This window comes from Crocodylus porosus, unplaced genomic scaffold (assembly GCF_001723895.1).
Source record: "Crocodylus porosus isolate Cpor-Errol unplaced genomic scaffold, CroPor_comp1, whole genome shotgun sequence".
NCBI classification, from domain to species: Eukaryota; Metazoa; Chordata; order Crocodylia; family Crocodylidae; genus Crocodylus; species Crocodylus porosus.
The window spans coordinates 913,676-928,078 of record NW_017728939.1 but is presented as its reverse complement, the minus strand read 5'-3'; the positions used below and the strand labels follow the sequence as shown (position 1 = coordinate 928,078).

The 14,403-nt window shown below is 53.8% G+C and overlaps 1 protein-coding gene across 1 annotated transcript in view; it reads right to left on the bottom strand.

Moving 5' to 3' along the window:
* GRHL3 (grainyhead like transcription factor 3) overlaps positions 1–14,403 on the bottom strand; it is a 34,552-nt gene that overhangs the window by 5,732 nt on the left and 14,417 nt on the right. The window contains exons 7-15 of the mRNA XM_019547610.1: positions 13,677–13,788; positions 12,685–12,779; positions 10,464–10,622; positions 8,912–8,990; positions 8,264–8,397; positions 6,962–6,999; positions 6,171–6,256; positions 5,924–6,009; positions 4,646–4,710 (exon numbers count right to left, since the gene is read on the bottom strand). Coding sequence (XP_019403155.1) covers positions 4,646–4,710; positions 5,924–6,009; positions 6,171–6,256; positions 6,962–6,999; positions 8,264–8,397; positions 8,912–8,990; positions 10,464–10,622; positions 12,685–12,779; positions 13,677–13,788 — 854 coding nt within the window. The remainder of the gene's footprint in view (positions 1–4,645; positions 4,711–5,923; positions 6,010–6,170; positions 6,257–6,961; positions 7,000–8,263; positions 8,398–8,911; positions 8,991–10,463; positions 10,623–12,684; positions 12,780–13,676; positions 13,789–14,403) is intronic.

Below are 14,403 nucleotides of genomic sequence, written 5' to 3'. Positions count from 1 at the left end.
CTGGGCTTTAGGAGCAGGCCGGGGCTGGGAGCGTTGGTAGAGGTGGTGTTTGGGAGGCTGGCACGGCAGCTGCAGCCTTAAGCCCAGATCTGGCCCCCAGGGCTGCTATGCCAGCATCACCCGACAGCACCGAGGACCTTGCTCAGGGCACATGCCTGGGTCTCTAGGAAGCAGAGGCGTGCAGCTAGTCCCATCGAAGCCCGCGGGGCGATCCAGAAGCTTTGTCAGGCACATGTTTAACTCGGGCTGGGGCAGGGTTTCCAGCAGCACTTGGTGTCGTTTCCAGCCCTGCCCCACAGGGAGCTCCAGAGTCCTGCTGGAGCAGCCCCAGGGCAATGCTGAGCATGCTGGAAGAGCCCAGGGCACTTACGAACCCAGACGCTCCCACGCCACTGCCAAGAAGAAGGGGAATACAGCAGGCGTAGCTCCACACTGGCCCCATGTCCCTGGCCTCCAAGGGGCTTTGTGCTCAGAGGTGCCTCCGCCTGGCTAGACAGAAGCACCCGGTGCCCAGCCAAGAGCCAGCTGCGTGTTGCGTGACCTGCTGCCATACGTCTCCTGCCGGTCTTCCTCCACGCTCAACACCTGGACCTGGGCCAATAAAAATAATGAGTTCATCTTCCAGGCAGGCACTGGCTCTTGCAAAGCCTGATCGTATCTCTCCTGCTCTCTACATGTAGGGCTTGGTCTCATTTTCTGAAAATAAGCCTGGCAGCTTGAGTCATTTCCTGGTCACTGAACGATGGGAAAGCTTGCTTCCAGGGGCTGGGGAAGCAGAAGGAGTTATTTCAGAAGCCACGTTTGCAAGTGGTAATTAGCTCATTTGGAAACAAGCCACCCTGGGGAGCGAGTCCCCCTCACTCTGTTCAAGCCAACTGGGGTCTGGCGTTTCCCACCAGCTGGGAATACCGGCCACGGTCTTCAGTGGAGCCGGGCCATCGTACACCTTCTGGGTTTTCCAGATGTGAATGGCACTTCCTCGATGGAGACAGCAAAAGTCACCAGCTGTCACTTGGTTCCTCACTGCGAGTGAAAGACAGACTGTAGGGCAGGAGCTGGCTGTACTTGCACGGCTCTTAGTACCGTAGCATGTCAGAACAGCATCTGGAGTAATGCACCAGCGCTACGCGAGCTCCCCAGAGCAGCTACGGAGGTTCGGCAAGGTCTAACACGAAGCAAAACCCTCCTTCAGCATTGCTTATTCCTCAAGTTACTTTAGAGCGATGACTTCAGAAGCAGCATCCTCGGGCTGAATGAGGCACCGAAAGGACAGCAGGGCAAGGCATGCCCGGGCAGCTTCCTGGCTGGGCTTCACTTGCAGCGGGGGCCAGAAGAAGGGCTTACGTCTAACCGAAGAGCAAGTCAGTTCCCGTGGGCCTTTCCCACCAGCATATTGAGCTCAGCCCGAGAGCACTTCCCCCGAGCCGAGGCCTGTCTGCCGTGGGGGCTTGTGGCTTCCACCGCAGGTAAAATTACTCCTCCAAAAAGCACAAGGTGTATGTGGTTTGGTTAAAATATAACCCAGCCCCCACACATTTTATCTGGGGCAACTTAGCAAGGAAAGGAAACCGTGTGCACAATCACTTCAGGTGTCGTTCTTGGGTGCTTTCCTGGCACCGGAGCCCTGGGCGGCCGCGAGGGATCCTTTGACTTGAACAACAAGAGAGGCCCCCATCACAGGCAACTGCAGATTAACAGCAAAGCCCTTCTCCCCACGCCAGCGGCCTCCTCCGAGTTGATTTGCTGCTCATTACTCCCACGTTATTATATTTGTGAAATCCCCCAGCACTGCACAATGACGTCAAGCCGCAGTTTCGTGGCCAGGGGCCACTGTTTTCCAGACACAACCCATGGATTAGGGAGGTAGACGACAACGGGAGTGCACTCGACGCACTCTTTATACAGCAACACAAGCCCTTTGGTAAATTAGTGACAGCCAGCGTGCCCAGAAAAGCCTCTCCCGTGAGCTGCGTGGCAGTATCAAATGCTCAGCTGGGACTCGGGGATGGGCAGCTCAGGAAGCCACTGAGGAGCCCACGCTGGCTCTGCAGTAGGTGCCCAGCGAAAGACGGAGCAGTCCTCTATTTTAGTCTGAAGTCAGACAGAAGATAGGGCAGGGTGGCACGTTAGAGACCGCCTGGTTCAGAGAGCCACGAGCAAAAGGCGGTGTAAAACAGCACAGAAGTGAACACGTACTAGAACCGCCTTTGCAAATTCTGCCTTCGCAAAACAGCCTTTGCAAACTCCCCTTGGCTGCGGAGACAGACCTAAGAGGTCTCTCCCCACCTCACTCAGTGCAGCGCTACCCGTTTTGAAGACCTTGCGGGCATTTTGGTTGTCAAGGCCGAGCTATTCAGCACCGGTGAAAGGGGATGGATCGGCAGCCCTGGGGACCAAAGTCCTTTGGCGATCCCCAGAGCAACGGGGATAGGATTTCATCTGGTACAAGCTAACGTGGGAACGGACCCGGACCAGTTTATACTAGCGAGGGGCCTGGCCCCGATCAGAGGTGTCCAACTCCGAGGGAGAGGGAGAGGAGTCTGGCTTCGCAAGCAGGAATACCAGCAGGACTGTGTTAGGACCAACAGGCCCTCACTGGGACCTTTGGCTCACACTAGCCCCGGCCTACCTCCAGGCCAGTCGGGACCCCAGGCCCCTGGCTCTTGGGCGTCCCTCTCGGTGGGCCTCCTCGCCCTTCTGACCCTCCTGGTCTTGCCCCCCGCCTGGGCCAGTCAGGGGAAGCTCTGGCAGGCCCTGATGTATGACCCTTACTCTTATCCCGGGGTCCCCCTCTCTGGGTCCTCCTCCACAGACGTGGGGAGCTGGGGTTACCTCACACCATGACTGGGGCCTCAGGGTCTCACAGGGGACTCTCACTCCCCCCCTGGGCAGCAGGTCATGGTGCTATGACTGGTGTTATGTTTGACCCACACTCAGCCTCCCAACGGTGGAGGGCTTATCGGGGTCAGGGCTCAGCTCCCGCTGTCTCTGGCTGAGCCCCCTCTCCCTTCACAGGGCTCCACATGCTGCCCCCCTCACACGGGGGGCTCCACAGCGCTCGTAACACCCCCTTTACTCGGGGTCTCAGGGCTTCCCTCCACAGGTGGGCTCAGGTGGCCGGAGCCGTGCCTGGCCCCAACTCTCCTCCTCGGGCTCTCAAACCCCCACAGGGCTCAGGCAGCCTTGGCCACACCTGGCCTCCAACTCTCCTCCTTGGGGCTTGCACCCCCACAACTACCTCCAGTGTACGCGACCCACCCAAAGGTGAGGGCTAGGGGTTAAGGCGCCCTGACTCGCCTTCCACCAGGGTGATCACTGGCCTGGCATTTCCTGGGGGCTCCCGCACCACTGGGAGCCCCACCAGGCCACCCGCTCCCGGCAGGGTGCAGTTTCTGGTCATACCCAGGACCAGGAGCCTCCTACCACCCCCTACAGCTCCTCCCTCACCTCAGGATGAAACTCAGCAGCCCTCAGGCCAGGCGGTGTTGTTACCTCCCCTGCAGCAGCCAAACTGCCTTGTTTACATGGGCAGCCCTGAGCCTAAAATGGCCGCCCACACTAGGCACCTAGAGGCTGCCAGCTCCAGGGCCTTAAAGTGGCAGGTGCACAAAATTGTTTTCCAACTACTTAAGTCGGTCTAATAAAAGATATCAGATTCACCCAAGGACCTCATCAGAAGTGACGTGAGAGTCCCTCGGCACCTCCGTCCCACCGCGGGAGCCACCCATGCCGTCATGACGTCCGGTCCTTCTGGCCAGCACTCTGGTTTGGCACGTTCCAGACCAGGACGGCTCCGTCTCCAGCGACACCGAAGAACCACAGGTTTCTCACAGCAGCATCTGGACTCGATGATCTCCCGAGGTCCCTTCCAGCCCTAATGTCTATGAAATCTTCAGTGCACGGTGCAAAGCCCCCACTGGTGACCACGGGACCTGCCTGTGCCCCACCGTGCTGTGTGCATCCTCGCTTTGAAACATGCCTTGAATTCATGGTGCCAGCTCAGACCTGGGGGCTGCTTCACAGAAGCAATGAAAAGCCTCCCAGAGCTTTTGCTGGGGTGTGGCTAAGACCATTCATGCACAAAGGCTGATGACTGGTACAGCTGGCAACAGGGGTGCTCTGTGCACACCCCACGTGTGCAGCGAGGGGTAGAATCACCAGCGCTGCTCTGCTTTGCTGCTCTCCCAGCGTTTACTCAGCCTCCTGTCTCAGAGCAACGCACGCTGGTCAGGAGAAGCAAACCTCTGCATCTTCCTCTTCTTCGGCAATCCCCCCCAGCCCAGGATGATTGTCTTCTAGGTGTGGGTCCGAAGAGGGCTGGCTGAATCCTAGCGACTGCAAGTAGATCAGTTCACTATCCCCTCCACTTTTCACGTGACAGACGAGAGATCATCAGGTCACCTACCTGGGCATATCTCCCCTCACTCACCTACCTCTCAGGGGATTTTACCATTTCAAACAGAAGACACACAACCATCAACCCAAAATGTTTAAAGCTCAGATGTTTCTCCACTTTATAGGCTCCAAATGGCATGGCCCTTGCATGCCTTGGCTTTTATTATCTTGTTAACGTGCTATTTCATCCCAGGGCAGAGGACCCATGGGGCAAGGTTTTCACTGGACAGAGGAAAGGCATATGACTTACCCTCGCCTGCACTTTTTGTAGACCTTGTAAATGCTTTCTTCAGGCAGCCCGTATTTTTCTGAAATCTGGGGGAGAAAAACATGATTTTTTTTTTTTTTTGCAAAACGGAATTCCAGCAGATAAAAAAAATCAAAGGCATCGTGGAGTTTCAGTCTTTCCACAGAGGGTTTTCCCTCTTCTTTATTTAAAATCTATACTATGGCGATAATCTAGAACAGCGCGGCATAGGCTAAGGTGATCACAGCACCCTGGGTCTTGGACCGAGGCACCACGGACCACTGGAAAGGGCACCAGACCCGAGTTCTCTTCCAGACTCTGCCCCTGGCTGGCTCTGGGCCCTTGAGCAAGTCACCTCTGTTTCTCTTCCTGTCTGATTTGTCTTGGCCTTTATGCTGCAGCTTCCTATGTGTGGAGACAGATGCACCCGTGCTGAGCCTCTGGGCCTCATAGCGATGGACGGTGGGCATGTGGATTGGACCGCCTCCTGCCTGGCCACCTCAGGGCGTTTGCTGAGTGCTTGGCTGAGTTGCACCTGTTTCTCAGGGACGCATCCTCAGTGCACAGTGATGCTGTTCTGATCAGGTTTGGAAGTGCAGAAGGGGGCTTTACATGCATTTCTGTGAAGGGCTGTGTCCACTCAGCTGCGTTTCCAACCCTATAAACTGACTTGACTCAAACTGTCTCTGCTGGGTTTTTAAAAGTTTACAAAACTAACAAAAGTTGAGGTGGGGTTGTGCAGCCACCACTGGATGCTTTACATTCAGTGTTTGTTTTATTTCCACCGGCTCCCAGAGAGGAGCCGGGTTATCAGGGATTCTGCTGATAATCATCACACAAATACGCCCTGTGCGCTCCTCAAACAGGGTGACAGAATTGCAATGCAAGGCTTGAACGGCTCAGGCTTCAGATGGTGCAGAGATAGAGCTAGGGAATGTGGGGGGAATACTTTACAGTGGAAAAATATGATAACACTGTAATAAAAGGAGCATCCCAAGGCTTTACATTATGATTCGAACAAAAGATGGTGTTGATAAGGCCTGTGCTCTCTGCCTATGGCTCTAAACACGTTGCCCACCTGTTTGCTGGGGTGGACTCACAGCGTGAAGCTAGTGGATCATTCTGGTCCTCCAGAGAGGGCTGCAGAGGGATTTTGGGTGGCGCATAGTCCTTATGTTGGGTAAATCCTTCACTCCAGTACCCCAGTTCCCCAAAACCATGCTGCCAGGGCCTGGTTAGTTATGGTCCATTTATGCAGCAAGGTCACTGGACAAAACTCACAGCATTCCTAAGTCCCTGGAGATCTGGCGTCTTCAGCATGAGGGCGTCGAAAACTTCTTCCGATTCTCTCCGCACATACAGCAAGACTGAAAGAAACAATGCGCAGCATTTAAACCAGCAGTTGTGGCTGCGAGAATCACTTTTTCAAAGCGTCCGTGTCCCTGGTTAAATAAAAATCCCATCTTAGTTGGCCCCAGCAAAGACATACTTCCAAGGGGAAAGGAATCCCCACAGGGAGATGACTTACCTCTCTGGGGATCTTCTTTGGCCTGTTTGGCAGGCAAAGGATCAAACTCATCAGAGAACGAAGGGCAGCTTCGTTTTAACGGCAGCCTGAGTAAACCAGAGAGGAGACTGTCAGGAAGGTGGCACAACAGAAGCCAAGATTTCAGCCGTTCGAGCCGACGTTCTGGGATGGTGACGGCAAAATAGCTACCAGCGTTGGAGTCCGGCCAGGACCCCAGGGTTAACGTTTGAATGCAATGGGATCTTTATTGATCACGTGCACTGTGGGTTTCGGTTGTACATCTCAGGCAAAAGCATGGAGCTACAGGCTACAGTCCAGAGGTCACTGAAGTCCAGGGAAGGCTTTCACTGGACATGAGCGTGCCCCATAAATATCCAGCCTTTCCCTCGGCCCCAACAGCTTCGGTTGTAGTCGGTTCCGGCTTCCTTTGTGGCAACACCTGCCTTTGGTTCCTTTACAGGAACATTTGCTCTTCACACCCAGAGCACGGATCACTCTTATTTTTCTAAAACATGGTCTTACGCCCATTAGCACAAGGGTTGCAAATTGCTAACGCCAAGCCAGTGGATTTCTAGTGATAATAGAAATATTCATCCCTCTTTTTCAAACAGGGCTCATTTGAATCCAACCCACACTTGGATTTGCTATTCTTTGTCTGCTTCAAGATGCTGTCCCTTGTGCCAGTCTCTTGGTACATACTAAGGCCAGGAGATACTAGAGAATAGTCATGGACCTGAAGAGGTGAAAAGGGCTGGAAGGTGCCAGATTCATAGCAACGTGCCCTGTCCTACCTGTTTGCATCGATACAGCCCACAGGAGTAGGAAGCGCCTTGACATGGAAAAAACAAACAGAAGATAGATATTTTTAGTTGAACTTTTTAAAAATGCTCCATCCCATGCTTACTCCCCACTTCACAGCCATGGTGATTGTGCCATCAGAGATCACAGGACAGGTCCTGCCCTTGGCAACCAGCTATGCAACCGAAGGCAGAACGGGGCATGGTGGAGTCTGTGCCTGCCAGCATGGGGCACGGGAGGGAGATGGTGCGTGGGGTGAAGTCCTGGCCTCACTGAAGTCACAGAGTCATAAAGAAGAGGGGCTGGAGGGAACCTCCAGAGGTCATCTAGGCCACCCCCTGCCAGAGAAGGAGTTGAGCCACTGACTTCAGATGGTTTTCACACGGGGACATTTTAACTCACTGCCTACTGGCGGGGACCTGGCATCTAAAATGCCCATACTTAGTTTTGCCAACATGGTCCTGTTCTCAGTGGGACCACCCTACTGATCTGAAGGATGTCGATCAGTTCATCAAGTTTGGAGTTTTATTTGTAGTCTGGAGTTTTTCAATCGTCCCTGAGATGATCTAAATACGTACATGCACACATGCACGTCTTTGGGATTCAGTGAATTCCTGACACAGAGAAAAATCTCCAGCAAGTCCTGTCCAGAGCACTCCAGGCTACACATCTTGGTCGACCTGGGAAGAGGCCAGACTTCACACCCAGCCTGAATGCAGAGCCCACAATCTCTCAGCGGGTCCTGTATTGCAAACCAAGCTCTTCTGTTCCCCAGCTTTTGCCATTGCTGCACCAGAACCTCTTCCTGCTACAAGGTTGTCTCAGGTGACCTGTCCCCTTTTGGGCGAGCGTGGACAAGTGACTACCCAGCTCCTTAAGTAATGGCCTCTGGAGCAATACCGAGTGGGTGTGGAGGGGGCTGGGTGTAGCTCTGCTCAGCTGGGGAGAAGGTCTTTGGAAAAAGAGAGGCAAAGACAATGTGCGGGACATCCCATACATGGAGGTGGTTTCCCTGGTGCACTTACTTATGGGTCTTTCGTTAAAATTGTTTTTATTCTTCCCAACTTTCAATAAACTGCAACCAATACTGATCTACCTCCCTCCTCAGGGAAACCTTTCTCAAGTTCACATCGTGTCCCCAAATTAAATCTCCCTTGATCTTGACACGGCCTGTTAAGAGCAGGGACTCTCTTGTTCTTCTGCTGCACCCAAGGCAATCAGTGCCTCTGGGCCTGAGGCCAGTGCCCGGGCTCTGAGCAGTCTGGGGTGGGGTGTTTGTCTTTCAGAGGACTTACCGTGCCACCTCGGTGGAGATTTGAAAAATGGACATTAGGAATAAACAAGACTGGCTGGGTTTCCAAGTCTGTCTCTGGCCGGAGGAACGTGATTTCATTCCATCTGAAGCCAGACAGCAGACAGCCTTTCAAACCTATGAATAAAGAGACATCTCATTCCAGGAGACGTTCGCCATTCTGCCTTTCCCAGCCCTGCCCGGGCCAGTAGACGACCATCGCGGCCAGCTCCGGGAGGAGGGTGCCTGCCCCACCCCAACAGCTGCATACAGTGCAGAGCCATACGAGCTAACGCGTCTCACTCCCGGCTTGAAGGGACCAGTTGGAGCTGGCCTTTCACCAGGCCTGAGCCCAGGTAGACTTCCAGCCAGTGGGCAGAACTGTTTCCCTTGGCTGGATTTGAACTGACACCCTGGAGGAGGTGGCAGTGACAGGGAACAGCACCCGAGCTGTCCAGCCTTGCCCTGGCCTCCCCTTTGGGGCATTCTCTTGTATGAAGGATCGCTCTGTCTTTTGTTACCCCCGCTGCACATTGCCTCTCTGGCACAGGCCCTACAACAACTTTGCCTGCAAGGAGGGAGATGCCCATGGTTGCCATGAGCTTTAGGTTGGGCCTCTTGCTACCGGCTGGTCACAACGACTCGTACTGACCATTGGTGTTGGAGTCCAGGCATTTCCCTTTCCTTCTGAACTGCTTGCGCTCATCATCCCGCATCTTCCTCTCTGCTCCCTGCAGGAAAGGTTAGGGAAACATTAGCGTCACCACCACATCAGCCACAGCTGGGAAAGCAAGAGGGCAGATCACTTATTCAGGAGCCCGAGCTGAATCTGTGCCGGCGCTGCACAGCTCCCCCGTGTCTGCACAGGCCACATGTCTTGTCTTTGCTTTCAAAATACTATGATTAGGCTAAATTGGCTGTTGCAATAACTCCTTCACTGGATCCAATAAAATCATGACCGAGTAAAGAACCGGGTCCATTGTTTTATTTACTGGGCATGTACTTCATAAACCAGGGAGCAATAAAAACAGGGTAAACACTCTTGCCCTTTGTGACTGGAGCCCTCATATGAGCCTCTAACAGACCAGGGCAGAGAAGCCTGCCAGCACTGCTCATCTCTCTTCTGTTCACACAGAGACCATGGTCTGTCTATCAGGGCTCTGCAAGATTTGGAAAGACTTAGCCAAAAAGCCCAGTGAAAAGTAAGGCTGGTTAGCTCATGTAGCCCTGCTCATTAGCAGATTTCTGAACTCTTTTCACAGGAGGTCAGAATAATTATCCCCATGTTACATATGGGGAAACTGAGGCCCACAAGGGAAGTGACCCGCCTGAGGTCACCTGAGAGGCTGGTAGCAGAACTGGGAACAGAGACCACGTTCCCCGAGTCCTGCCTCTGTGCTCTGTTCACGAGTCTCCCCTGCCTTCCCGCCGACTGAGACGAGACATTGATCTACCCAGCACAGCGGCACCCGAACAGCTGACCGCACACTGGATGGATCCTGGATTGGAAAACGTCACGATGACTGGAAAACCAGTGAAGAAGGACATGGCAAGAGCTAAGATTGTAAAGCCGATCAGCTGAAAGGGGAGGGAATTCCCTGCTGGATGCTTAATAAACAGTCTTCATTAGTCCCTATTGAATTTCACTGGATAATTAATATCTAGGATAAATGGGAGCCCCTTGTTAAAAGGATTCCCACTTCCTTAGGTGCTAAAACTCACAGACGTCCCAGAGGCTTCACAGGGGCCATCCCGGGAGACAAGACAAAGCTAAATTGAACCTGCTCAGTGTTTCCAAGCATGCAACCGTCCATCCTTTTTGAAAAATAAACACACATCGGATGATGAGCGGGGACAAAAGCCTCCACCAGTGAGAGCTCCAAGACCAGGACATCCCATTCCTGGAGTCAGATAAAACTTGACAAGACTAGAGAGCAAGGTACAGGGCAGGATCCCACGTAGTCCAGGGGTGGGGAGATGCTCTGATAACTTCCATCCCTACCTTCTAGCAGTTTGGCAATACAGATACATGTGGATTAAGTCGGGGTATGGACCCTGTCCACTCGGGAACACTGTCCCTCGAGTCACTCGGGCTCCTCATTGCCTTTCATCTCTCCGTCCCTCGCTCCAGGCTCTTTGGGGCCATTTGCCATCAGCATAGCGTTCCCTGCAGGGAGCGCCCCGACGGCAGAGAGACGCCGTACCTTATCGCAGAATATCTTGATCTGGCAGACAGCTCGGTGCACCAGCCGGCTTGTCCCACTGCTGCAGTCATAGGTGTCAATCTGGAGGTTCAAGGGGACGCCCTTCACTCCCTTCTGGGAGGAGAAGTCTGTGCTCAGGCAGTTCACCCCAATGAAGACCTGTGGATGGGGAGGGAGGAGGTCACAGCTTTGGGGGACGTGAACCTGCCTGGAATTAGTGGGATCTTAACTGGCAGCAAGCATGACAAGAGGCAGAGAGCAACCCGCTCCCGAGGGCTTCAGATGCCCGTCCTTCCTGCCTCCCCAGCCTGGCCGCAGCATGCCCATGCCCCCTTCTCCCAGGCACCTCCCACAGCTACCTCGGTACGCCCCCGGCCAGATTCTGTGCTGCTTTGCCCCCTGGGTGTCCGCTTTACAGTGCAGACAGTGCAGTGCCACTGTTTGGGCTGAGCAGGGGAGGCACTGAAGTAAAGCCCCAGTGCACAAACCGCAGGACGGCAGTGAAGGCTGGCAGTGGGGAATCACCCCTCTCGCGCTCCCCACGTGCCCATGCCCAGCACCCACGGCTGCAGTACAGAGACCCCCCTACCACTTCCTCTCCCACCCACCCCTCCAGAGGCATGCTTTGACGACTGATGCTCAAATGATGTTGTAACCTTTTATGATGTACAGTCCCAACGCTCTCTAACCCTCTCCTAACTCAAAGCCTGTTGAATCAAGTGGAAACACTCCCCTCGCTTCACTGTGCTCTTGGAGCAGGCCTCCAGCGTGTTGGTGTTGTGATGGATGAGATTTCCGTTCAGCTGGGACGCTGTTCTTCCTGCCTTGTTATACATGGACTGGGACCAAGTGTCAGGGTCCAAGGCACCATTGCTGTCAGGCTCACATTTTAAGTTATCCCTTGTTGTTAAATAAGTAACTTCCTTTGAGTCCTGTCTCATCCATCACTGACATCTAACTGTCTGGGGGAAAGCTGAGTATGGCCATGGCCTGAGTCCTGTGCCCTTGTCCCCTCCCTGCAGCCTTGGGGACCAGACTCTAGGACCCAATCGCCAGCCGGTGCAAGTTGGCACAACCCCCCTGCCCTCCATGGGGCATTCCCTGGAGGTCTCAGCCTTGAAGTCTGTATTAGCAGCTGTTAGCAAGGTCTGCCGTTACATACAGAAAAGCAGCCACTTATCTGTTGCTTAAGGCAGAGCTGCCCAAAGTAGCAGCAGGTGCTACAGGCAGTCCCAAATGCCTGGCTTCTCCTGTAGCAGCTCCCAGCCATTTCATCTCTCCCAAGTCTCACCTTTAACCAACCCCAGGCTAGCTCATGAACACAGTTTCTGGTAAGAGCTGAGCAGCATTGGCCGCGGTGCCCAGAGGGCTTGCTGAATGCCTGGCATACTTCCATTCCTGACAACTTTGCCTTGGAGACGCTTGTTAACCTCTCGGGTTGTAAAAGACTGCGGTCACCTGAAGAGAGGCTTCGCTGCGATCTCAGAGCAAGGCTGAGTTTTCCCACTAAGCTGCCAGGTTCAGCCCCTGCCCTTTTTTTTGCATGTCTTCCCCTCCTATTTTTGCGTATACATAGCTCACCTTCAGATGGAAACCAATAACCCAGAGTAAGAAGCAGCACTGGGTTTGAGCAAATGCCTGGATGGGGGATGAGAGATGAGAGCTTTCCAGTGTTTAGCTAAGAAGGTAAGAACTATCATAGAGTATTAAGGCCAGATGGGATCACTGGGAACAACCTGTCTGACTTGCTGCATAATACAGCCCAGAGAATACCCCCACCCCACCCCGCACGCACCATGTCTGCACCCAGCCCAGGCCTCTGGAGCAGAGTTTTTGTTCCTTAAGCTCTGTTTTGTTTTTTAAATAGGCTTCACCTACATCCCCAGGGCCCTGGTCTGTGCTGCACACAGCACAAAGCTTTTTCCAGATTTTAAAAAATCCATCAGCACTAGAAAAACAGATGCAAGCCTGTCTCAGGTGTAGCCTGAATGTTTATTAGCTCTTGGTGATGCTTAAACACACAGAGAAGCACAGCAGTCTGCCCCGGTGTCCTGGTAAATAGATACTCCCTGTGGTCAGGGGTCTGAATTTGTTTGGATTTGAAACTTGGTCTGTATTTCTGCTGAGAGGGGGAAAAAACCATGTTCAGCTCATAGGCAGCTGGACTAGGGCAGTGACGCAGAACCAGCCCCCTGGGTCCCCCCGGGTGACCAGGCCCTACCTTTGCTTCTTCATTAATGTTCCACATGAAGGACAAAGCGTTGTAAGCCACCTCCTCGATGTTCTGCACCGTGTTGAAGTTTTCTTTGCAGTCAGCTGAAATGCAGTTAACGAGCGATTGACTTTTCATTGCTTACGCTCAATATGCTTCGCACATCTAAAGGAACTCCCGGCCACTGATCCCAGAGCGCCAACCCCACCTCCGGCCACGCACAAGGCACGTTTCATCCCCTATGCAGCTAAAAAACTGCAGGTTAAGGCACAGGCCAGAAGCGTCCCTCCGGTCCTGGTGGGTCACTGCCTGCCCTCTGGCATAGTTACACCTGTGCAAAGCGATGTGGGGACTTTGCTAAATCAAAGAAACCATGTTCAGGACCTGAGGGCACAAGAATCAGAGCCCAGGGAGTGGAGCCTGCCCGTAAATACCCTGCTAGGGATACTGCCAGCCTGGGGGACCCGCAGGGAGGCACAGACCCTGCAGTTCATGTTCACGCAGCTCTCCCTGAAAGGAGGCAGGGTGCTGGGGCTATAAGGGCGGCTCAAGGAGCTCTGGTGGGAGTGCAGCGTGCTCCCGCTGAGCCCAGCTACTGGTGGATCACTTCGGGATGTGCCAGCTGACACAATTCAGAGCAGCCTAGAAGGCTGCTCCACCGGCAGCGAGGCCAGTGCCAGAGCAGAGTATCAGGGAAACCGCTCTGCTGACCCCTCTGAACTAAACGCAGCAGAGGATCCGGCCTCTGGTCTCCAGCCCTATGCATTAGGCCACATTTGAAGCATTGTGCTGGAGGGACAAAACACTGGTCCCGTCAAACTGAACACGTTGCGGGAGCAAGGGAGCAGAGACCCTTCCTTCTCGGACTTCTGCGTTCATCCTTCGCCTTCAAACCCCGAAGCCAAGTCTCTCCCAGGAATGTAGTTCGCGTATTAATCATGAAATTGCTTGCACTAAGAAGGACCTAGAGCACCCCCCGAGCGAGGAGTCCCACTCCTTACCAACGTCGATGACCCTCTGCTTGGCCGTGGGCTGGCGGGAGTGCCAGTGCTTCCAGAACTTCAGCTGCTCTAGCGGGACCTTTTCGTTGTCAAAGACGATCATTACAACACTCTACAAAGCAAGCGGGAGAGCTCCTTTCAGCACAGGCGGAGGGGCAATGTGGGCCTAGACATCCAGGTGCTGGACAGAAGGGAATTAACATCCCTCACTTCTCTTACTGCCGGGAAAAATGAAGCCCAAAGCATGGAGAAGCAACTGGAACAAGGCCACATGGGCAGTCAGTGGCAGAGTTAGCAACAGAAACCAAAACTCCTGCCTCCAGTTACCCGCTCTAGCAAGACCATCTGCTCAAGACCATTACGCTGGCTCCTAATGCCCTACTGATGGTGTCATGGACCTCAAATGGTATGGCCTGGGGGGGCCTCAGATGTAAAGCCTTACTGTGCCGTTAATCATTACAAATGCTCTGCGGTTACTCAGAACCTTTCATCCGAGACGTTTCAGCCCTTTACACCCACAGCGAGGCGCATCAGGCTTGGAAGGCAGCTCAGTTTACCAGCTTTGAAGCAAGAAGGCTTTGGAGCCTGGAGAACACCACGTCTCCTCTCCATCCCCCTAGGACAAACCAGCCTCCAGCCCATTCAAGTGGATGGTTGTGCCAACTGATGAGGGCCAAGGCCAGTTTCTTTGTAAGAACCAGACTGACCCCTGCGTCAGCATGGGGGG